General features: G+C 37.8%; 1 protein-coding gene across 1 annotated transcript in view; it reads left to right on the plus strand.

Annotated features, from left to right (window-relative positions):
* LOC120533620 (lamin-L(I)-like) overlaps nt 1–26211 on the plus strand; it is a 118716-nt gene that overhangs the window by 71449 nt on the left and 21056 nt on the right. The window contains exon 7 of the mRNA XM_039760536.1: nt 18299–18418. Within this exon, the coding sequence (XP_039616470.1) occupies nt 18299–18418 (120 nt within the window). The remainder of the gene's footprint in view (nt 1–18298; nt 18419–26211) is intronic.

Consider the following 26211-nt stretch of genomic DNA (forward strand, 5'->3'; position numbering starts at 1 on the left):
TCATTTTCACTTTAGAAATAAAAGTTTTGATTTCCTGCTCTGTTATCAACTTACAGCTCCTACGGTAGTGTGTGCAACTAAGGACAGGGTTGTACAGTACATCGTAAGCATTGCAAAGCTATGTTTTAGTAATCAGACTTTGTTCTTAGAATGTCATTCACCAGAGCAGATTTCTTTCCAAAGGAGGGAATATTCAGTAAACAGCATTTCACACTTTTCTGGCTGGTTTTATACTCTTTATTTTAAATTGAGTTGTTATTAATGTAGGTGCCCATGGTGGAAGATCCAGCTTTAATTCTAGGTGTAATTAATGCTGTCTGTTTTTTTCTTTATCAATTGATTTATATTGTGTTACATGACTGATTTATTTATTTTTTTTATTTTATTGTAATCATTCCAACTGATAGATCAGTTTTTACAAAAAATAGGATTAAAAACAAATCAACCCAACCCCACCCCTGGGAAAGAGATCATGGCCAACGGAGTAAAACTTAAAGCTGGTCAAAATACACAAATACTGCAATGAGTTTAATAGGCGGATAAAAAAAAAAAAGGAATATGGGAAGAGATCTTTTCCGCAGTGCCTTAAGAGCTTATTCTAAAATATTATTGATTAGATTCTGCCAGGTTTTGAAAAAGTTCTGCAGAGCTAGCTGAGAATTAATTTTTTTCCAATTTTAAATAGTATAAAACATTAGTAAACCCACTGACTTAAAAGAGGAGAGTTAGGATTCTTCCAGTCTAGCAAAATAAGTCTGTGTGCAAATAGTGTAGTGAAGGCAATCACAGTTTGTTTGTCCTTCTCCACTTTAAGCCCAATATACACCAAACACAGATGTTAATGGGGACACCAAGGCTGTCTGAAAGGCACTTAAAAAACTTTTGTCCAGAATGATGTTAATTTGGTGCAGGCCCAGAACATGTGACCCAGTGAGGCTGGGACTTGATTGCAGCATTCACAGGTTGGATCCTACCCTAGAAACATTTTGGACAGTTTTAAGCAAAACAGATGTGCTCAATATATACTTTTAAGTTGAATAATTGTATGCTTTGCGCATATGGAGCTTGAGTGAATTCTCTGCATTGCTACCTTCCACTCCTTTTCTGATATGTTGAGTGATAGTTCTTTTCCCATTGTCCTCTTGGATCTTTGAAAGGGAGGGACTGTAAAAAAAGATTCTCCATCTTAAAATGCTTCCTACAGTACATTGGCTCCATATTCTGAGTGAGTGAAGCACAATTATGTTATTAGTATATAGGTGATAACTTGAATTTATTGGGGCACAAAGCAGGGAATATAAAGAAGTACTGCAGGATTTTATTTCTATTGCGGACCAGGCCTGTGTATGTTCGTCTATTTGTGACCAGGTTTTTATAGCCTGTATGTTTGCTGCCCAGTAATAAAACTGGAAGTTAGATAGAGCCATGCCACCTTCTGCCTTAGGTCTTTGTAGGGTCGCTCTTTGAATACGTGGATGTTTTGAGTTCCAAATAAATGAGGTTATGGTTAAATCTAATTGCTTAAAATATTATTTATTGATGTATATTGGAATTTTTTGAAATAAAAAGAGAAGCTTAGGAAGGATATTCATCGTAACAATGTTAATTCTTCCAGCTAGAGTGAAATGAAGGGTTGACCATCTATGCAAGTCTTGCTTATTTTTTTCCATACAGACGGCAAAATTTTGTTGATAAAGAGCTTTATATTTACTTGTGATATTTACCCCTAGGTATTTAAACTGATCTGGAATGATAAAAGGGAAGATGCCCAATCTGATATTGCATGCTTGAGAATTCACTGGAAAGAGCACACTTTTATTCAAATTAATTCTGAGACCAGAGATCTTCTGAAATTGTGCAAGTGCTGTTAAGACTGCAGGCACAGTATTTTGTTGGTCTGATATATACAGTACCATATCATCTGCATAGAGAGAAATTTTCTGTTCAAGTCCTTCTCTGATAATCCCCTTTATCTGATAAGCATTTCGACAGTGAACTGCCAGTGGTTCAATAGTGATTGCAAATAGCAGTGGTGACAAGGGGCATCCTTGTCTGGTACCACGTACAAGTTTAAAGTAGTCTGAACAAATGTTGTTAATACAAACTGAAGCTTCTGGATTGGTATACACTAGTTTGATCAATGCACAAATGTTTGGGCCAAGCCCAAATTTCTCTAATGTAGTGAACAGGTAGTTCCATTCAATCATATTGAATGCTTTTTCTGCATCCAATGATAATAATATCTCTAGGGTCTCTAGGACTTTGCTGGTGAATATATTACATTAAACAGGCGTCGAAGATTGGAAGCTAAGTGTCGGCCTTTAATAAATCCAGTTTGATCTTGTGATATTACCGAAGGCAGCACTTTCTCCATCCTTCTAGCTAGGACTTTGGAGAGTATCTTGACATCATTATTCAGAAGTGAAATTGGTTTGTATGATGCACATTGTAATAAGTTCTTATTTTGTTTAGAAAAGACGGTGATTAATGCTTGATGAAAAGTTTGAGGTAGAATTTGATTGTCTCTAGCTTCTGTAAATGTTGCTAATAAGAGGGGAGCTAGCTGAGTGGAGAATTTCTTATAAAATTCTACAGGGTAGCCATCAGGGCCTGCTGCTTTCCCTCTTTGAAGTGAATTTATAGCATCTAGTAATTCTGACAACGCCAAAGGTATATCCAGTTCCTCTGCACTAAAAGTATCTATTTGTGGTATCTGTAATGTATCTAGAAATGCATTAGATTGTGTGTTGTCTTCTTTAAACTCAGTAGAATGTAAGGATTTATAGTAGTCTCTGAATGTGTGCATTATATTTCTGTGGTCGATGATTTTATCTCAATTTGTGTTGGTGATTGATGGGATTGCATTGCACACTTCTTACTTGTGGATTTGTTGAGCTAAGAGCTTATTAACTTTCTCTCTGTGTTCGTAGTAATGATGTCTTGATTTAAAAATGAGCTTTTCAGTTTCTTTGGTTGTTAAGATGTTGAGCTCTGAATGCAGAACCTGCATTTTCCTATGAAGAGCCTCACTTGGACACCTGGCATGTTCTTCATCTATTCTAGTAATTTCACTGGTTAGGTCTGATGCCTTATTGGTTTCTAATTTTTTCTGTGGAAAAGATATGAAATAATCTCTTAACCTCTTAAGAAGGCCTTTAGAGTTTCCCAGAGTATTCCTTCAGAGACCTCTGAGGATGTATTTGTCTCTAGGAAGAAACTGATTTGTTTGATATAAATTCAGTCCTCATCTGCTAATAGATGTGGGTTAAGATGCCATCTGCGAGATGAGTGTGTGGGGCCTAATGGTTTTAGCTTCAAGATCAAAGGGGCATGGTCGGAAATAACAATAGTGTCGTACTTGCAAGATTTAATCGTAGGCAAGAAATTATTATCTATAAAGAAATAATCAATTCTTGAGTAGCAATGATGCACTGGTGAGTAGAAGGAATATGTTCTTGAGTTTGGGTTTAGAAATCTCCAGGGGTCTGATAGGTTGTGGTCAGTTAAAAACTGTGTAATTGTCTTTGCAGTGTTAGATGTCATTCCCCCTGTGACAGGAGTCTCATCCAAGAGTGGATTTAAAACACATTTAAAGTCCCCTGCCATTATAATTTTATGAGTGCTCACATTGGGAATGGATGCAAATACATTTTGCATGAATTCCCTATCATCAACATTGGATGAATAAACATTTATCAAAGTCACTTTACAGTTAAATAAATTGCCCATGCCCAGGTGAGAGAATACTTTCTTTCTCTTTAATTCGTGATTCATTCTCACAAAGTTAACTGTTCCATCATGGAGACATTGATTCTGTATTTTTGATGTCATTTTGTAGACTTAACTAGAAGTGAGACAGCTTTAACCTTAATTTGCAATTTTCCCATGAGTTATTGCCATGCAGCTTATTGACTGTTTTTTTTAAAGCCCCCACAACAGGAATTCTGGGTAGCAGCTACAGAAGAATAAAAGCTGGGATAAAACCAGACTGCGATGTAAGATCACAAGGTAGTTGCCTGGGTGGTACTCTAATTAGTCAGGCACTCAGTTTTGCTGCCATTTTTCTGGGTAAAAAATAAAATACTATCAAGTTAGGATGAAAATCATCTTACTTAAAAATCCATATCATTCTAAAAAATCATAGAAAATTTTCAACAAAAGCTATGATTATATTTGCTCACCAGGGGCCTCATGTATAACGCCGTGCGTAGAACTCGCTCTATAACATGGCGTAAGCACAAAAGCCGAAATGTGCTTACGCACAGAAAAATCCAGATGCAGGAATCTGTGCGTACTCCAACTTCCATGTTCTTCCGCTACATAAATCCCGATCAGTGTGAAAACTAACGCTCGTGCATGCGCTTTATGTAACGCCCCAACTCCTCCCAGAATTACGCCTCTTTGAATATGCAAATTAATATAAATCGCCCTTAAACTCAGCCTTCTGTGAAAGGGGAAAATATAAGAATTTCAGCGAATACCAAGTGGAGGCAAAGTAAAAACATACTATTTGTTCAAATAAACTGTGGTATAATCAACAATAGGAAGTTGATCAAGTGACATAGCGTGTTGGAGAAACTTGAAAGCTCACGTTCACAAAATCGCACAGTGCCGGAAATAAAAAAGAAGTCACATATCAAAGTCGCCATGAAAAGTCGAGTTGTAGCCCACTGTCTGAGTGTCATATGAAAGCTTATTAGGGTACAGAGAAAAATAGGCACACAGTGGGGAAAAAGCACGAAATGTTAACTTCAATCTCGACATTTCCACTTTAATCACGTAGTTTATTTTGTCATTAAAGTAGAACATCATAAACTTCATCTTAAAATCGTTTGATTAACCAGTTTCTCAAATCACATCGTAATTAAAGTAGCACGTTAAATTCTTTGTTTTGTATTTGATCTTCTATGTGCCTATGTGTGTGAATCACTACTTGCTTCTTAAACTGGCTCTCTTCCTCCAACTGGACACAGAATCCATTACATTCGTGATATTACAGCTATTACATTTATAAAGCCGCGTCAGGAAAATAACGAGTAACCACACAGGAACAGTAGCACTGCTTTGACGCTGGGTGCCGCCAGTCTGCAAAACCGAGCGGAGAACTTCCGTACGACAAGGTATGAGGTACCGTGGAAAATTGCGTGGCTTTACGCCAAGTGTAGGTTTTATACATCACGATTTGAACGTGGAAAAGTTCTTACACAACATTTCTGTGCGTACGCACCGTTTATACATGAGGCACCAGGTCTCTAACCAGCAGTGAAGGGAATTTAGTCTAATATAGACGACAGTTACACTACTGAATATAATCATGTTGAGTCTGGCACAATTAAGTTGTTTTATACCTATGGTGCATTGTGTTATGAATTTTTGTCTTTAACACCTTCAAGACAGTGTTGAAAAGAAAGAAAGGAGAACCCAGACTTGCAAATATTGCTGTCAAGTTTGTTGTAATTGGTGCTCTTTATTAACGTTTTCTTACACTTTCCTAAGAAGTTTTTGGGACTTCTGCTATTGTGAAGTTTCTGAGGTGGAGTAATTGGATTAAGGCATTTATTTGTTCAATCTTGATTCCTGACTAAGTTGTAATTTTTTAGTGTCTGTTTAGAATATTGAAGGCCGGTGCTGCTTTGTGACTTTCACATCAACCATGGCCAAGCCAACCTCCAAGAAGTCCTAACAAAAGTGTGGAGCATGATGTCATTGGTGCATCCCTTTAAAAAGGTCATTTATGCACTGTTTGGTTATCCATGTTTTTGATAAAGCTAAAAGAGTTTAATGCATGCTTCTTGGTATTTTTATTCTCAGTTTTCTGATTTACTTTCTGGTTTGCACTTTTAAATCTTGTCTCACGTTTCTAGCTTGGTGAAAGATCAGTTTGTCTGTTTGGTTTTGACCCTGGTGTACTCCATTTTATTCACGCTTCATCTGGTGTGGAAATAAAAACCATTCTGCTGCAGTAGAACAAAATTGAGCTTCCCGTCCCCACTGATCTGTGGTTGAATTACTGAAGTTCTCAGCCATCCAAGATTACATAAATAACCTTTTAAAAGGAGTTGTTCTTCAGATTATTCATTGTTGAAAAGAGTATAGCTCGTCAGTTAAACTGTACAAGTGCAATGCTGCTCCTTGTTTTTTATGGAATAACTTAAGGCCCTTAATCAAATACTTCAGGCCAGTGGAGTTATGGAGTTCCCTCCCAAGTTTTGACATTGGGCCTTTGTGCTATGGATTATATGGAAGTGACTTGAACCTTTCTATTCACCTTCTCTCCTGGCTTCTCATTAAGACCGAAAAGGGGACTCCTACATTTCATGTCCCCCCTTTACTCCCTTAAAACATAAATCATGGTTATTGAATCTCTGACCCATTCTCTCATTTATTCATAAGTTTAAATATTCCTGGAAAGAAGTTGGTGGGCACAACAAAAGTGCGGAGAAAATCCTTTCCCCTTGTTCTACACAATTAAATAACTTTAAGTAAATAACTTCAAACTTAGCTCTAATGTTTTTTCTGTTTTATTCCATGTATCCATTTTCTGAAACCACTTACTCCATTACATTGATACAGGGAGTTAGAGTATCATTGGATTGCAATTGATACAAGGCAAGGACCAAACTCTAATATTTTGTCGGCCTACCATGGGGTCAACTTCCACAAGCACCCACACTCATTCATACAGTACATGGCCAATTTAGCCTAACATGCACGACTTTGTAATTTGAAGAAAATGTAGATAAAAGCCATATGTGTCTGGAGGAAATCAGTAATCTCTGGACCAGCAGTGCCCAAGTCAGGACTTTAACTCAGATTCCCAGAGCTATGAGGCAGGAGTGTTAGCCACTGTGTCACTATTTCCTCTGCTTTACTGTTAAACAAATGATCTTGTTACAAATTTGCTCACGTATGAGTGCCTATATATAGCTTGTCTTGCATGAATAACACAGGGTAAAATATTTCACATTTCCTGTAGTGTTATAAAAAGGCACCAACCTGGGCTCTCTCTAAAATTGAATCATGATTGATTAACTGATAATCTGGCAATGCATGTGTGTGACCTGAACAGTCTAGTCTTAATGGTGTATGGCACTTGCTGCAAAAGGTTCTAAATAAACTAAATGATTTTTAATAAATTACTTCATTATTTATGTCCAAGAAAGTACATGTCACCATTTGTGAGATGTATCTAAAGCATCCAGCCATCTTCTGAATATGTTTTTTCCATTTTAGGATCACTGAGTGTCAAATCCTCCATGTATGGTATAGCAGTCCTTTGTTATGCATCTCCATGCACAAACCGGAACTCACTTATAAAGTTTACATAGGGAGAGCATGCAGACTCATTTGAGAGAGTGACAGGGTGGACACCACATGACCTTATCTATATGACATAAACTTCTTTTCATCAAGCATCTCAGAGTAGGATAATGAATGGTCCTAACTGGCTCAAATCTGGTCCTACTTTTATGAGTAGACGTAAAAGCATTTTGTCAATTTTCATAATTTAGGAAACCACTCCTAACTTCACTAGGATTTAGGAGATCCTGTGAACTTTCCTAACTCTCTAGAAGCAGCTGAAAAATGGCATTTAGGAAGAGATCGGCATACACATTCCCAGAAAAGCAGAATGTTTTGTAAGTGCTGCAGAACAATGAACGTGTAAGAAGATATTCATTTGACAGAGATGGAATTCTAAATTGTTCCTCTTCTTCTACTTTGAATATTATTATTATCATTATTATTATTATTATTACTTTCGAGTGAGGGCTTAGCTTTAGTGTCAGAAAAGTACAAAAAATGTCATATTGGTTTCCAAGGAAACTATAAAACTCGTTCATGAGTTTCATTTTGTGGATCAGGGTGCCATAAGATCGTGACGTCATTCATTCTCAAACAGGAACTCCGACTTTACACTGGGAGTGGGTATAGCACGGTTCATAAATACTTCTCATGCCCTACACTGGGGTAGGACAAATCTTATCCTAGTCTGAGCAATTTAAAGTATACTTGACAAATACAGGCACTGGTCCTTGCCTTATTTTGATGAATTAATCACCACTTTTGTATAATAATTCTCACTGAGAAATGCATCGTATAAAGAAGAGACTGATGTACAAGAAGATTAACAGTTAAACAGGATATGACATGAATTGTCTGATTTTTAGATTTTTTCTTCTCCTCTGCATTATAATATGTCACTCTTATTTTTATGTGACAGGTTGCTGCTTTTTATTTCTTTTTCTTTTCGGTCGGGGTTTACAGCTCCCAGTTGTCTCTTACTATTTCTTTTTTTTCTAGTTACTTTACCAGGTGGAATACAGCAGTTCAAAATATTTTTTATTAGAAAATCAAAATTTTATTATGCATATATAAATCATAATGAAAACACATTCCTCAACAAATTATGAAGGCAATTCAAACTCCATATGCTGCAGTACGTTTCATGATGAAGACTGAGGCTTTCAAGGACATCACCAGGGTTTTAATGGAAAACTGAGTGCACATCAGTGCCATGCACTGTAATGTCCCTGAATGCATCCATCAATGAGATTTTTCATGCTGCTGTATTTTGAAGCCTGAAAAGCTGTCTTATAAAATGGGGTTACCATTGTTGTGTAGGATATTTTGACAAAGTGCTGTAACCCTGTGTTTTGAAATTATCACACTTTTTAAATTTTGGAAATGAATTTCAAGTACCCCAGCAGTCTTTATATCTGTACATGAGCCTAACCTAACAATGGATAAGTCCTTGTGAGATGATGTTATTTTGGCAGTAGTGTTGTCAGCCAGTAATTGAAAATAGAATTATTTCAGACTTAAAAGATATCATTTGAATATACACTATACAAGGGTAGGCAAAAGTAGGTTTATAGTTGTTTGTATGGAAAAAACATGCAGGTTATGATTATTACAATAGTTTTATTAACTTTATTAACTCAAAAGAAAGTCACTATAATGCAGTGTGCTTAGGTACAATTTCATAAATGCTCAAATTACCAGCCTCGCTTACACAAAACTGTAAACCTATTTTTGCCCACCCCTGTATACAGGTATATGACTATGGATTTAAAATTCTTTTGGATATATACAGTACATCTAAATTGCCATATGGATGAAAACATGCAGGTATATCAAGATGACACTGCAGTTGCTATTAAAGATAAACACCCAAAAGCAAGGTACCACTGGCCTATACTACTTGGGGAAAATATAAAATATTGCCAGCCTGTCAGTCACCTGTGTACCACTTCTGAAACATATGCAACATCCTTCCATTTTCAAGCATGTTTTAATCCAGTTTAGGGTCATTACAAGCAGGAGCCGATCTGGGAAGCATCAGGCACAAAGCAAGAAGCCACCCAGTACAGGGCCCACTATGCATACACCTGTACTCGCAAGGGATCAATTGCCTCAGTAAAAATATTTTTGAATTTTCTTTTATTTACTTCATTAACCCCCAAGGGGAAATTGTCTTTTCACATGACCCTTGGGGATCATCCATTGTACACTTTTTCTGGAGCAATTTTCAGGTTAAGGGTCTTTCTTAAGTGCCCAGCAGAGTAGGATCCCTTCTAGCAGTAACATGATTTAAGCCAGCAACCTTCCAGATACCAGCGCAGAGCCATAGCTTCAGAGCCACCACTCCATCTGGTAAACAACAACAACATTTATTTATATAGCACATTTTCATACAAACAGTAGCTCAAAGTGCTTTACATAATAAAGAATAGAAAAATAAAAGACACAATAAGAAAATAAAATAAATCAACATTAGTTAACATCGAATAAGAGTAAGGTTCAATGGCCAGGGGGGACAGAAAAAACAAAAAAACTCCAGACGGCTGGAGAAAAAATAAAATCTGTAGGGATTACAGACCATGAGACCGCTCAGTCCCCTCTGGGCATTCTACCTAACATAAATGAAACAGTCCTCTTTGGATTTAGGTTTCTCACAGAAAGGCTTGATGATGATGGTCACGTAGAGTTCTGCCTTTTAATCCATCCATCATTGTTGGAGCATCATGAAGCTTTGAGTAGGTGGAGGTGGCGCAGGCCACCACCACAAAGAAACCGGAAAAAGAAACAGAAGAGAGAGTAGGGGTCAGTACCGAGTACATTCCAAACAGCAGCATCTGTGGAAAATCACACACATACAGTGACTGTGCTGGGATTTGACTCCAGTGTTTTAAGCCTCTGAAGCAGTTGTGTTAGCAACAGTAGCATCATGTTACTTGCAGATATACAGTAGTGTTGAAGAGTATCACTTGTTTGGAATGTGCCGTTATCCAGAACGACTAGCGTTATTTTCTTTTTTCACTGTGAGATCATTGGTGGCCAAGTCACTTGCATAATACTACTATTAATTTATTTACTAAATATTTAAATTTACTTCAGGAAAAAGTAGCTTTACAGCCCTAAGTATAGCAACAGTAAATATAGTTGACAGTACAATATGCAATATACAGTATAACATCATTCTAACTTTCTGTACAGCTGCAGTAAACGATATGCAAAACCACATGAAATACAAAAGTGATTATGACAGTCCTTTCTTCTGTAAAACCTACATACTGCCATACTGCCAGACGAGTTCATCATGCAGGGAGCAGTGTTCAGTGACTTCTCTGGACTAACATTGATTGGGACAGATTATTATGTTATTGAAAAAACATAACATGTTGAGCTTTTTCATAACAGATTTTTTTTTTCCTGAATATGAGTAACAGTGACATCACACATTGAAATAATGTTACCCTTTTGTCATTGATAATTTGAATAAGTGGATGTAAGAGAAGGAGGGTGGCCTCTCTAGTATACCGCACTGCTTGTCTTGTGTCCCTGCTAATCCAAGAAGAGCCAAACTGTGAACACACTAATTTGTATGCACTTTGTGCATCCACTGCTGCTTGTTTTGTGTTTATGCTTCCTGCACACTCAAGGTGACTGTGGCTGTCTGAGGCAAGTACTGGAAGAATATAAGATAAGATATAAAATAATAAAATATTTGTATGTACCTGAATTCAAAGACATCCTTATATTTGAATTTAAACTTTTAACTTTAAAACATTAAAATTCAAATATTTCTGTACTGTATGAGGCAGAAATTGTATTGTTTTTGATAAATTATGCTGTACACAGCTAGGAAAAAATAAATATGTGATATACGGGAAATCTTTGGTGATTGTTGTTGAAATGGAAGATTATAAACCCATAATTCACATTTATCCAATTTTCTAAACGTTTAATCCAAATTCAGTTTTGCAGGAAGACAGGTCCTATCCTAGCACTTGAGCACAAGGCTCGGATGATCCCAGGATAGGGCACTAGTCATAATAATAATAATAATTATCATCATCATCATGATCATCATTACTAATAAGATCTTGCCTGATATTAACATCTCTGTTCTACAGTGGTGATATGCATGACGTCCATTGTCTGTAGATTCCTTGACACGGTTGGCAGAAATTAATACCTGACATTTTCCTTTGAGATGACCCTGACTAGGCTCCCTAACTCTGACTAGACCTAAATGCTGGAATTTACCCCTACCCAACACTTTACAACTATGCCCTCTCTCAAGAGGTCTCTTGAGTGGGCATAGTTTTCATACCAGTTGAAAGGCTGTGAGATCCAAAGAAGTGAAATATAATAATAATACATTTGTACTTATATTTTACCTTTCCCAGGCTAATTCAGCTGAGTACTTTGAATAATTTTCTTGTCTACACACCATCACAGTATCTTATGAAAAGAAGAATATGCCATGCCACCAAATTTTAATCAACCATTGGTGAGTGTGGTTTGTGTTGCACAAAGAATTGCATGCAGAGCTGCTAAATCTAGAAGGTGTGTGCATCAATAACTGCATCCATCATACAGTATATACTTATATGCACACAGTTTCTGCAAATATAATATTTTTACATTAGGGTAGTTGGTACAGCATGTACTGTATGTAAAGCATAATTATGATAGGACCCCGGTCACTGTCTGTGTGGAATTTACTCAAGCTTTTCTACTGGTCCTTAACATTTTCTGCAGCATCCAAAGATGTTTATTTTAACCAGTGACTATGGCCAGTATGTGTAAGTGAAAATGGGTATGTGTGTGTGTACCCTCACTGGCCTTGGATTTACATAATGAAGGACGGAAAATGGATGGATTAGCTTAGCTTTTAATTTTATTAGTAGCAATATCAGACAATAACACGCTCCTCCACTTTAGTTATAAGTTTGATAGTAAATGCCCTACACATAGCTTAACTTTATTGACAAATGAGAAAAAAATCTAACAGAAGGCCATACCCAGGATCCTCTTTTCTTTGCCACCCAAGTTTTCTTTTCCTTGGACTTCATTACACTTGTTTATCTGTAGTTACAAACCTGACCTTGGAACCGTAAATTTACTGAAGGAGCTGCCATATGTATAAAAATGTTTGTTTAATATTTGTTTAATCTTAGCCACTAGATTCACCTTCCAAGAATCTTTCATCAGCTACACCTTATACAAATTAATTATTTTCTTGCTGTGCTTGCGGGTAAAGCATTTTTGAGAGTATATATTGTACATTCATTCAAATTCGAAATGAGACACAAAATCAATTCTTCTTTGTAGTGAGCAGCCCTTGGGACTGGGGTCTTATATGCAATATAGTGACAAGCAAGGGATTAACTGATTACCCTCAATATATAATGAAGATCGAGTGCTCAGGCTGCTCTTAGATTTCACCTAGAAAAAAGACAGCCTTTACCTGAAGAGTAAATTGTTCGCTTTGAACACATGCTTTCAATAATGCCAATGGCTACTATGGATCCTTCCTGGTTTCCAACCATCATTCCAGGTATGCCAGGCATTGGAAAGAAAAGACCCTGAGAAGAAATGACTGGTCTTGGAGTACATTTAGTAAAAGTACCCTGAAGAACAGTGGACACACACCTGTACAGATGGGTCTGGTTCTAAATTAACAAAAGATAGAGGAAGAAGAGTGTATATTAGTTTTATAGGACCTTCATCACCATTACAACAGGCAAATACTCCACTAATGTCAGGACAGAGGCAGAAGCGTACAATAGCAGCCCATGTCAGAGAATACCAAGACAAGGCACACCAGCAAGTTCTTTCTGTTCAGAGTGCACTTAAGGGCCCCTGCTAACAAGGAACTCAATGCACTCACAGCCACTCTTTCAGAACTAGCCACACAGGTGAATTTGACACTCCAGTGGATTCCTGCACATTGTGGAGTCTATGGAAATGTGATGGCTGAAAGGCTGTAAAAGGAGGATGGTTAGCTGAACCAGGAAAATAAACAGGTCTCATACCCTGAGGAAAAGACCATTATCAAGACCCTGGTGTAAAAGAAATGGTGACAGCAGCACCCAAACTTTGCCCAGAATGAAAACTACTTCTGAACATAGCCGTCCAGGTAATCCTGTTCAGATCAGAACGGAACACAACAGAAGGGATGCCCACATGGACAATAAACTAAATGTTGACCAGACGGACAGATGTCCTTGTGATACTGGCCCAGTGAACAGCGGACACCACCTCCGAGACTTCCCCCAACATGATGCCCTCAGATCAGCCATGTGGCCTGACAAAACAACCCTGAGGATAAAACTGTCTTTGGTGACCTGGAGGACAGCTGGATTTGTGTGGGCAACTGGTGTAACATCTAGTGATCAACGAAGAAAAAGATCTAAAGCGCCAATTTTTGTTAAACATGGAAAAATAGGCATGTCTCAATGAATATTTGATTTTCCATATCATTTAGATTCTCTTTGAATTTTCTTTAAATTTTGAATTACTTAATTAGAGAAATGCCTGTCAGTAAGAAACATCAATAATTTCCAGTCCCTTCTTTTAGTTTATCTGTTATATACAGTATGGAGGATCAAATGACTTTAACAATGGTACACTCAAGGAACCCAGCTATGTGAGTTGTAATTTTAATTAAGAAATCTCGTCAGCACCCTCAGTCCACTGGACCTGTCGGCTAAGCCAGGTTTTAATTAGGGTGAGTGTTTTTAGTTTGAAAATCTATTTTGGATATAATTGTCAAAACTTTCCTTGAAGATTACTGCTTCTAGCCTTTTAGAGGCACTAAGCTGTATAAATATCCTATAGCCAGGCCCATCCATCTTCTCTGTGTTAGTTGGGCTCCACCCACTATCTGTTGGTCTCCAAGCTATCACTTAAACTCAGCCCTAAACTGGTGTTGTACGAGCAGGATGTTGTTGGATATGGTCATGGTTTTGAATCAGCACATTCACAATTCACAGCAGATATTAATCAAACCTGTTTGGGACTAAGTTATAGTCTTCCATCAACCATAAGAAATCTCATTTGTAAAGCAGACATACATTCATTTCCACAAACATTTCAACATTTATCAGCATGAGTAATACTGTGCGAACTGACCAAATCCCAAATCAACTACAAGGCTTGAAATTCAGTTTGCATTCTTTCACTTTACCCCAAGAATTAGCACAAAAGATCACAAGCTTCCATCTTACAGAAGGCATATCAACAATGGGCCTATCAGACATGCAGTCCAACAAAAATATTCTAGCAGGGGATAGAAAAAGAAATTTATCAAAAGGACAAAACAAAGTAAATCACTACATACAGTAGCAATTCACTTCTTTTCACATTTTGAAAACAATGTGCAGTTTTTTTTTTTCCATCAGAAGTTGTATACTGTATATGCATTGATTTCCCTGCTTACAGCAAATTCAGCACTTGTTAGTTGACAGCATCAAAGCAGAACTGCATTATCAGTTTTTCCATAGTCGCCAAGTCTCTGCATTTGGACTCTGGTTTGATTCCCAGCAGAGGTGAGAATTGTGTTCACTTTCCTGTATATTTTTTCCTTCTCTGAGGACATCACTTGCCTTTAATTTTACAAATGAATGCTTTTATAAATACATATTGATGTTAAATCAGCCAGGCCAGAATGAGTAAGGCAGTGAGTCATTGTGTGGATGCATACAGAACTTTGCCCTCCAACACATAAATCATCACATTTATTGTCGGTTCCCACTTCATTTCTGGCCTCATGTTTTGGACAAGATTTTACATTTACAGTATTAATATTAATTTGTCACTTATCTGTCGAAATCAGAATTTTGTCCTCATTCTCCCATATACTATGGACTCTAAGGTGTTTGCTACTCTACCTAAAGGCCTGTGATGTACGTTAGGTGAACCATCCAAGACAAAGTCTGAGGTTGACTCGTTCACCATGATGATGATGACAATGATAATAATAATTCACATTATTTGCCATATTAAATTTTTTGGATTGGGATTTTTTTTTTGCATACCCTGACTTACTCTCTAGAGACACATAAGAGAGAGTGAAACTTGTAGTCAGAGCACAGGGTCAGCTATTTTATATAGTGCCTCTACAGCAATTGCAGTGTAAGGGCCTTGCTCAAGGGCCCAACAGAGTTGCTTTCCTTCTGGCACTGTCAGGATTCAAACCTTCCAGTTACCAGCACAGATCCTTTAGCCAGATAGTAAAATGATAACTAGTTACCAGTTTTGAGAATGGTTCAGGGATTTAATGATTTTTTTAAAATTTGTTTAATATTTTTAACCCTAGTATCATATTGTTAAAATTCTTTAGCCTTGCTTTAACATTGCCTGTTCTACTAATTTACCCTTTTATTTTTAAACCGTCTCAAACCATAAATGAATCCAGTTTGCTTCTTTAAGACTTTGTTACAGTAGTCTTAAGTTTTCATTTCTGAAAAAAAATGCAGTAGCTTTACTGTTAAAAACATGCAGGCTACACACAATGTACAACTCTTTCTTGTAGCCAGAAAACAACTGACAAAATGGTATTCTACATACATACCCATTCTGCTTTGTCTTGGTAGGGTTCTATATTACTCTACTTTCCCCTTTTGTATTCTTTAATATGTAGCCTTTGCCAGAATGTCTCAAATCTCTCATAGTTTTACCACTGATTATAAGGTATTATCACTGCTGCCTCACAGTTAGGAGACCCAGGTTCGCTTCCCGGGTCCTCCCTGCGTGGTGTTTGCATGTTCTCCCCATGTCTGCGTGGGTTTCCTCCCACAGTCCAAGGACATGCAGGTTAGCTGCATTGGCAATTCTAAATTGTCCCTAGTGTGTGCTTGGTATGTGTGTGTTTGTGTGTGCCCAGCGGTAGGCTGGCACCCTGCCCGGAGTTTGTTTCCTGACTTGCGCCCTGTGTAGGCTGGGATTGGCTCCAGCAGACCCTGTAGTTAGGATATAGCAGATTGAATCATCAGTCTGACTGACTCAAGATGGTTGTGGGACCCCTTTATAAGAGGAAGCCAGACTGGAAGGGGTGGACCCAAAGAACTCTGACCCATAAGTGATCTGCAAGAGAGAGAGGAGGAGAAGCATTAAGCAACATTGGCAACTCTTGACTCAGGGTGAAACTGCCATTTGATAAGTACTGCAGTTTTCTCCCAACCACATTTGTGTAACAATATAAAAAACCTCATCTCTAAACTGGAAAGTTCAGGTTGAACATGCGCAGTCACACTCAAGGGTATACAGAACACTGCAGGCCCCATTGGCTCAGCTTCTCAGCTAGAAACAGGTTTGTAGCTACTGGAACAAATACAAGTTCACAATCTACAAAAAGTGATATTTTTATAGATAAATAAGTACATTGAGCATATGATAGAAACTTTGTAAAGAAGACAAACCAGAGTGTTGTTATGAACATTTCATTGATAATATAAATTAATGAGGTAAGCTTATTACTTATTTTGCTCAATATTTGGTGGCCTGTGGCCCCACAGGCCCTTAATACGGAAAATTACATTACATTTTTTCATCAAGTTTCTATTTTTGTTTTGGTAAATCTAGTTTGACCTGAGCTCTGTGCCCTTTAATACCAAGTTTATATTATTTTTTTATGAATGCACATATGATTTTCAATGTCTGGGCACATAGAATTGAGATATATTTAATTTCCTTATTTTATTGGTTGAAAGCTCCTGTTTAAATAAGGTAAAATAAATTATGTTAGTAGTTACATTTATTTTTTTTTTTATTTTCTTTATTATCATTGAGAAAACAAATGTGAATATGAAATTCCACATAGTAGCCCAACAGTTGGTGTGTGTGCCTCAAATCTTTTATAGCACCTATTTTTTTATTATTTTATGAATTGCATTAAAAGTAATTTCTGTTTTCTTCCATTGTCTTTACATAGTTTACATATATTTATGATCAAGTAGTAAAACTGAAAATTAGCTAATGGCATGGACTCCTCTATTTTGGATCTTTGAAAAATTGTTGTTTTATACATAGCCCTTTTTGCCTCTTTAATTGAGAGACAGAACTGTCCCCTCCGACTACACACGGAGCTTGATTCACTCCTGAAAGAGACTTATGTTTGTTTGAAGTTTCTGAATAACGTTTAAAATCTCCTGTGTATCTGCACAACTCTGTGACCCAAGCGTGACAGTGTATGTGGGTTTCACTTTCACCAAACAACAAATCTTTTATTTCTCATGGATACGCCTCTTCATTGGGAAGAAACACTACTTTTCCCTGATGGCAACATGAATTAAACAATCTACAAGTCTCCGACTTAAAGTTTAAATCTGAAAAATATATTCGATCTCTTTTCGCTGTTCCGTTATTTCACCGAGTAATAATTTATGTTTGTTTGCGCTAATGTGATCTTTACTATCATTTTTTGGAGACTTTTGAATTTTCGCATTTCCATTATATCTAACCTGCTCTGCATGTGTATCGCGTCAACATTTTTGAATTCTTTATGACGATGTCATCTACTCTTTGTCTCGTGGGATGTGAAAGTGTCTTTCTGAGAAAGTCACATCTCGTCATCTCTGAAAAAGTCTCGTCTTGTCCCAAGGTTTTTTTTATATAATAGAGACATATAGTAGGAAGAGTTGGGGCACCAGCCAGTGATCCCCATTTAATTTGGAGAATATGCACTCTGAAAAATGAGGGACATCTTTCCAGATGCAAGTCGTGGTCTTTACATGGATTTTTTTCCTGGAAGGGGAAAGGAATTCCTGTGGCATTAGGTGGGTCTTCGTACACCAACGATCCTTGTAGCCTCTGGTTTGTAGATAAAAGAGTGTCAGTGCCCTCTCACATCCCAGAGTGGTTTTGCAATCTGTTCACCAGCCTTGAAAATGCCTCATGCTTTTGTGACAATGTATTTATATATATGTTTGGTACTCTGAAAAAGATATAGGCATATTATATAACTGTTATCAAGAAATAAAGTCTCTCTGTTTCCAATGTTTTGCAGCTGTTAGACTCAAACATGCAGCAAACTAGTGACCAGTTATTTCAAGAGAAGACTGGAAAGGAGAACATTCAACAGCAGCTACAGGAGTTGACAGGGGAATTCACTGCACTGGAAACCATGGTGAGGATGAGACCTTTCTAAACTGTTTAATTTGCCATAGTGTCATTGATATATTTTAATTAAATGTTTCCAAGTTACTCTGCAAAGGCTGTGGTTTATATATATGCATAGAATTATTGAATTGATCTATTGGAGAGCTCTCTCTTCTACTTTAGCCACTCTATCCAGACAAAGAGATTCCTTGATTAACACAGACATGAATAAGAAAGACCGCTAAAAACTAATATATATCCTATAGACTGTAGAAAGTTACAAGGAAAGGTGGAAACATAAAGTACAGAGCTTATCACATGATTCAAACTACTCTTTCAGGAGAGGCTAAAGGAAATATGGGCACACACACACACAGTGGTACCTCAGTATATGTCCTTAATCTGTTCCAGATCCTTTGACTTATACTAAACAGGACATATACCAAACAAATTTTTCCCATAAGAAATAAAGGGAAAGTGATTAATCCGTTCCCATGAAAAAAAAATCCTATTGTTATTAGCTTATTATACATTGATGGGGTTGTATAAAATAATTTAAACACTGCTTAATACTAGAATACATAAATACAAAAGCAATTAGAGGAAATAAATGAAAATTTAACCTCACTTTACTTTTTAATAACATCTTTGTTTTTCACAATCGTAGATACTGTCATTATCGGCATACCGTATGCAGCAGCCATGTCCCGGATATGCATACCACCTCCATACTTTTCAACAATCAATTCAAATTTACGCGAAAAAACAGAAAATCACATGAAAATTCACATGCTGTAGAGTTATAGCGCAGGATGTTCACTGAATTCTAGCAACTGGCGTACTGACGCGCGTGGGCAGTCATGGCTTTGTCTCGAGAGAGGTAAACAAGGGTAGCACGCGGGTTGTTCACTGAATGCTAGCAACAGGCGTCTAGCACGTGAGTTGTATTCCAAACAAAGGTCGTATACCAAGCAAAATTGTTGCGTCCAAAAATGACATATACCAAGTTAGACTTATTCCAAAGCAGACGTATACCAAGGTACCACTATATATTTTATATATATATATATATATATATATATATAAAATTGCGTACTCCATGCTGGAAGGACCTGGGGAGGGAGCATATCAGAGCATTACCTGCCCTGGAGTGCTAGGTGGCAGCCCCCCCAAGGTTGCAGTGGTGTCTAGGACTCCCGCAGGGCTCCATGGGAGATGGAGTTTGATACAGCCCTGTTGGGTGGGCCCTTATGGGCAACTCTTCCGCCACACCCAGATGTGCTGCTGGAAGTAGGTTAATAAGCACCTGGAGCACTGCCAGGTGCCGTATAAAAGGAGCCAGCAGCCATTACTCGGGGATCCAGAGTCGGGAGGAGGTAGATGAAGCTTGCCTGGAGGAGTGGAGGAAAGAAAAAGAAAGAAGAGATTTGTATTGTGCTGTGCTGTGAACTGTTCTAGACTTGTGGGAAATGGGGGAAGGCTGGAAAAATAAAAAACGTGTGTGTGCTGAAACTGTATCCTGCGTCCATCTGTGTTGGGTTTGGGTGGCCGGAATGCTCTCTGCAGGCCAAAATATATATATATAAAGAGAAGAGTACAGAAAAATAATTTCCTTCACAACAGCAAAGATAAGTACTTTGAAATAAATACCGCTTTAATTTGGATTTGTTCACAGTCTCAGATTGTCATGGAAGCGCATACTTTTCATCCATAATTACATTGTTTTTCATTGATTCTATTTTAAATGAGTTGAACCTATTAAAAACTTTATAAGGTGTGCGCAGAAATTATAATATTCTTTCATGACAATCTCAAACAAACAATACCAAAATTAAATTCAAAATGTTAACTTCACTATTATTTTCCCAAGAAATGAACAAATGAATAACTCAATTACTGCCATCATTAATGAGGTACTTTACAAAGCCCACCAGGTTCGGGTGATTCAGTTAACAGCACGGTTTTAATGCTCATGTCTCACTTCATGGCAACATTGCTATGTCCAACAGCGTGCGTTATGTCATTTGATGGTTTTAGAGCCAAATAACTTTTCTTCATTAACCTTTCCGATCCCCAGACCTCCATCTCAGAAGTTTATCCCACTTAGAGCATTCTCTGCATGAAATAGGCTAAGGGTGGTGTATTCCTAGTCACTGCTTCATAAGTGTTGAGGCACTGCACTAACTTGCTCAGACATTTCAACAAAATATTCAAAACACTCTCCTTGTGGCTACCACTGTTTATACAATGAAATGACACTACCATTACCAAATATCCACCTCAACCAAAATCCTGTCCTCTGAGTTATGTGTCTTAGAAGTTGCAGTTTTTGGGTCAGGACTATTAATATACTGCAAAGGAATGAATGGACAAGTAACATGTATATTACCGAGATGCATCACGCACTTCATCTTCAGTCTAAAACAGGGGTCCTCAATCACGGTCCTGGAGGACTATGATTGAGGACCCCTGGTCTAAAAGAATAAAATGAAAAGCTGAATATCTTTGGAATAAGAGACCCATCCATATAAAGTAGGTGTACTACTCTTAATTAGATCATAACCAGGATAGATTTACCCATTTGCTGTTGTGGACAGATGCATTCAAGTTTTTAGAAGTAACAATGAAGACCAATAAGTTTAGAAGTTTGCCTTTATTTTTTTGCCAAAAATTAGCTTCAAGGGTGCATTCAAATAAATGTAAAAAATAAATGGCATAAAGCAAATTAATATGTTCATTATTATTTTTAATTGTCATTTGTGTTTTAAAGATAAAGGATGCGGAAGCTTTCATGCTGTATGCAAAAAGATGTAGCAGATGTCATTATAATGGCAAGCAAAACAGGAATGGTTGACATAAAGCTAGAAAAAGCACAAAGCTGCAGCTGTTATCATGCTAGAAGAAAGAGAATTGACGTCTGACATTGTATCGTGGAAAAGAAATTGAGCCTATCATACCACAAAATATAAAGGGCATACTCCTTTGATTCCTGTATGTGTATAATGTGTGTAATGAAAGACTTCAGGCTCTGCAGTTCAGGCACTGATAAATGCAGTAAATGTTTAGTAGTATTGACCAATATAATATATTGCATTTAATTACTTTACATACACATTAAATTTGCATAACATAGCATTCTCTAAACTGCTTAATACAATTCAAGGACTTGGGTGGCCTGAGCATAACCTGGCAGTCCTGGCCATGGCTTTAGTCTATCAGAGGGCTGATTTGGAATTATCAACTAACCTAACCTGCAGCTCTTTAAGGATGAGCAAGAAAAATTCAAGTACTAATAGAAAAACAATTACAGGTATGAGAAGTAAGGGCAAACTCCACACAGACAATATCCAGGCTCAGGATTCTAACCCTGGATCTGTGAGGGAGTGGCACCTACTACTGTGCCGGTGTGCTGCCTGTTCCAATAAAGTCAAAAAACCTCGTTAAAACGATGAAGTTCAATTGATCCAACATTAAATCATCTAAATATGATAGTTGAAAATCCAAATAATAGTGAAATGAAGATGGAGAAATTTTTATATGGGAGGAATTATTTTTTTACAGTTTTTTCTGCTAACTGTATTAAAGTGCTACTAATAGAGAGGATCCATCTTGAGTTTATCTTCTGTACTAATCACTGCCAAAGTCAGAATGAAGAGGCTATTGAACAATAGTTGCACATTTTTGGTGGTGTGTATTAGAAAAAATACAGTATAATTTTTGAAAGGCAAGTTTTAGGCAGATTTGGAAAAGCCTTTAACAAACATAGTGATATAAATATTTAGAATACCAGTGCTGTAACATCTCTAACACTAGTTGTGATCAGGCTGTGCTATTTATTACCATTAAATAAGTGGTCACTTTCACTATCCCATACTGTCAATAAGCTGATTTGTATTTTTTATTAAATAAAGTGATGTCCTGTATTTTCATGCCTTTTTTTGTCATAATGCCAAACTGCGATATACAAATAAATGCTTGTCCATCAAGTACCACATTTACAGTCACAATCCAGATGCAGATTCTGAGAGGATAATGAACTCAGAGCTTCTTGAATTTAACCAGCAGCTTTGTGCAGTAATTCCTGGCAAATTGTTTTTATAATTGTGTCCGCCGCAGTCAAGCTTTGAATTTGATCATAACAGCAGTCACTCACAGAACCGCACCACTTACTGCTTTCCTTATGAATCCTGTGGCTCATCACTGGCTTGTTCTAAACTGCACGGTGTATAGGAGGCTCCCCCAGAATTCCTCCTCCAATCAGTAAGCCAGTAGGCATACAAACAAGTATAATAATGAGACAGGAGAATAGTCAAAGTACGTTTTGAAATATTAACTACAAACCAGACCAAAGGAGTGTTCTCTTCTAGTGATTTGCTTGTTTTTCAAGTTTAATCCACCCTTAATATTTCAAAGTTCTTTAATATGCTGTTGTGTGAAACTATCTTTTATATCAAGGCCACCATGATTCCATGGTTCGCATGGCATGCCCATCACGTGTCTGGTAACCACACAGCATTATAGCAACTATCTATCCATCCATTATCCAACCCTGCTATATCCTAACTACACTGTCATAGTGATCTGCTGGAGCCAATCCCAGCCAACACAGGGCGCAAGGCAGTAAACAAACCCTGGGCAGGGTGCCAGCCCACCGCAGGGCGCACACACACACACACACACACACACACCCCCACCACACACGAGGGACTTTATAGAATCGCCAGTGCACCTAACCTGCATGTCTTTGGACTATAGAAGTAAACCCACGCAGACACGGGGAGAATATGCAAACTTCACACAGGGAGGACCCGGGTTTCCTAACTGAGAGGCAGCAGCGCTACCCATTGCGCCACCGTGCCGCCCCATTATAGCTACTAGACACTCAAAATGGTGCCACCTTAGGAAACAACTACACAAAATGGCAGTGCCCATAAATAATATGGAAGCCATAAAATGGTGATGTCACTAATATAAGTTTAAAATACAGTTGTCAGTCAGTCATTTTCCAACCCGCTATATCCTAACACAGGGTCACGGGAGCCAATCCCAGCCAGCACAGGGCAGGAACAAACCCCAGGCAGGCCGCCAACCCACCGCAGGGTACACATGCACACACACACCAAGCACACAGTAGAAACAATTTAGAATTGCCAATGCACCTAACCCTCATGTCTTTGTACTGTGGGAGGAAACCAGAGCACCTGGAGGAAACCAATGCAGACATGGGGAGAACATGCAAACTCCACGCAGGGAGGACCCAGGAAGCAAACCCAGGTCTCCTTACTGCAAGGCAGCAGCGCTACAACTGCACCACCGTGCCACCTACTTTAAAATACACCAAATTTAAAAACAACGAATAATTCTACTGAAAACTTAAACAAAATGAAATCCGGAATAAATGGAGGCATTATGTTTTTGTTTGATCAATGAAAGTGTAATTTGTATTTCCATTGTATTTATCTCTCATTTCTGGACTGTATTGTTAATAAACACACTTTTTAATACTTTTGGCAGCATTCTAGTTATGAAATGCAAAGGGAGCCTTTTCTGTTATTATTTCTATGTATGAAAGAAGGTAAGAATTAAACAAAGCCTACTATCTCACCATATTCGATAGTCCAAAGATGGACATGTACAAGTAGCCTGGATGTGAATGCAGCACCCAAAGAACATCCAGAACTGGCACAGACAGACATTTCAACTAAGGATTTACCACAAAGCTGTGTGAGCCTTCCATGAGAGCAGGAAAGCAGAAACTGAGTTTAGTCTGATTAACACAATTATTGTATTTTTCAGTTGTTTTGTTTAAGAGTTTTGTAGGTAAGATGCCAAATCAACAGTAAAAATTGAAGCAGCTTGATAGGCAGTATGGTAAGCAAACTGTGAGGTTGTAAAATGATCAAATGTTATCTTCAGAGCTGGTAGCTTAGTGGTAGAGTGACCAGTACTACTACCACACACATCTCTACAAACATGGGTCCTAATCCTAACACATCACTCTCTGTCTGGAGTTGGCACCTTCTCTCTGTGTATTAATGGAATTTTTTTTGTTTCTTCAATTACTTTTCACCTCTCAATAATGTGAAGTTTAGATTTGCTGTTGACTTTAAATGCCCCAGCATAAGGTGTGCTTATGAATGTGACTAGAGATGGACTGGTGCCCCATCCAGGTTCTTGTGCAGTCTGGTTAGACTCTAGGTGTCCCCCACCAAACTCAATACTTGAATAAGTGGGATTGGAAAAGAGATGAGTGAATAAATAACTGGAAAAACAAAAGGAGGATGTTTTTAAGAAAGTTATAAACTTCTAAAGGAGGTATGATTTTAAATTCTAGGTGGGGATGAATGCAAACCTCATTGTGAATTATCTATTATTGTGAGCACCCTATGAGAAACAGAATGCATACTAAAGTAATTTTAGAGAAAAGAGAGTCAGTACACACGAAAGACAAAATTCCAATGCCAAAAACAAAGCACAGTTCTAAGGTCAAAAATCTAGCTAAAGACCAGGGGCCTCATGTATAAACGGTGCGTACGCACAGAAATGTTGCGTAAGAACGTTCCACATTCAAATCGCGATGTATAAAACCTAAACTTGGCGTAAGGCCACGCACATTTCCACGGTACCTCATACTCTGTCGTGTGCAAGTTCTCTGCTCGGTTTTTCAGACTGGTGGCACCCAGCATCAAAGCAGTGCTACTGTTCCTGTGTGGTTACCCTTTATAAATAGACTGAAACTAACTGCATATTGTTTATTAGTGTAGTGCATCTGATTGTAATTAACCTGTAACAATATAATGGTCCAGGGAATAGTCATAGTATTCCAAATACCATAGCAGCTTTAGCGTTGTTACTGTCACTGCACCTCCTTTTCTTCTTTCAGTTGCTGCTGTTAAGGGTTGCCACAGCGGATCATCTTTTTCCATAATACTCTCACTGCACCACTCGGAGTATTTATATCACTATATCTGAGTGTGAATTACAGCAGCAGCTGATCGGAAAGAGAATTATCAATATACAGCATCAAGCACATGCTGCCTCAGCCACGGCAAAACGTTTCAAAGCCTTTCCTGTTTGGACCTCGCGGTTCAGAAACAGTTTCATCCCAAGAACTATAAACGCACGCAATCAAGTGCTCCTTGTAGAACTGTTTGTACTTTTACCCCACTATAAACTTGCACTACAGTTCCTGCCTTGCGCTGTATATTTGCTGAGGCTGGTGCAACACTGGAAGGACAGACGAATAGAATAATTAAACACGTACTACTAAGATATTTCAATGTTCCTTAAAAGTTTTGAAGAATCGCCGTTGTAAGCTTACAGATGGCTTAATGTCTATTACAGAGCTGATTGTGTGGCGATTGGGTATTTGGAGAAAGAAAAGTAAGGACAGGAATTGGAGGTTAGTATGTTTGAAAGAGACAGTACTGCTACAATAAATTATTTCATCGAAGGTCGCATATGGCGCAGCAGCATCATGTGTGAGATATGAACAATCACTGTGCCACCGTGTTCCCATGTTTAACAGCATGCTTTAACTCCTATCATCATGAGAATGATATCACATATACATTTAGGAGCTGTAATATTACAAATGTAATGGATTCTGTGTCCTGTCGGAGGAAGAGAAAGCCTGGAAGCACGTAGTGATTCACACACATAGAGCACATAGAAGATCAAATACAAAACAAAGCATTTAACATGCTACTTTAGTTGCGATGGGATTTGAGAAACTAGTAAATTAAACAATTTTAAGATGAAGTTTATGATGTTCTGCTTTAATGACAAAATAAACTACGTGATTAAAGTGGAAATTTCAAG

This window comes from Polypterus senegalus, chromosome 8 (assembly GCF_016835505.1).
Source record: "Polypterus senegalus isolate Bchr_013 chromosome 8, ASM1683550v1, whole genome shotgun sequence".
NCBI lineage: Eukaryota > Metazoa > Chordata > Cladistia > Polypteriformes > Polypteridae > Polypterus > Polypterus senegalus.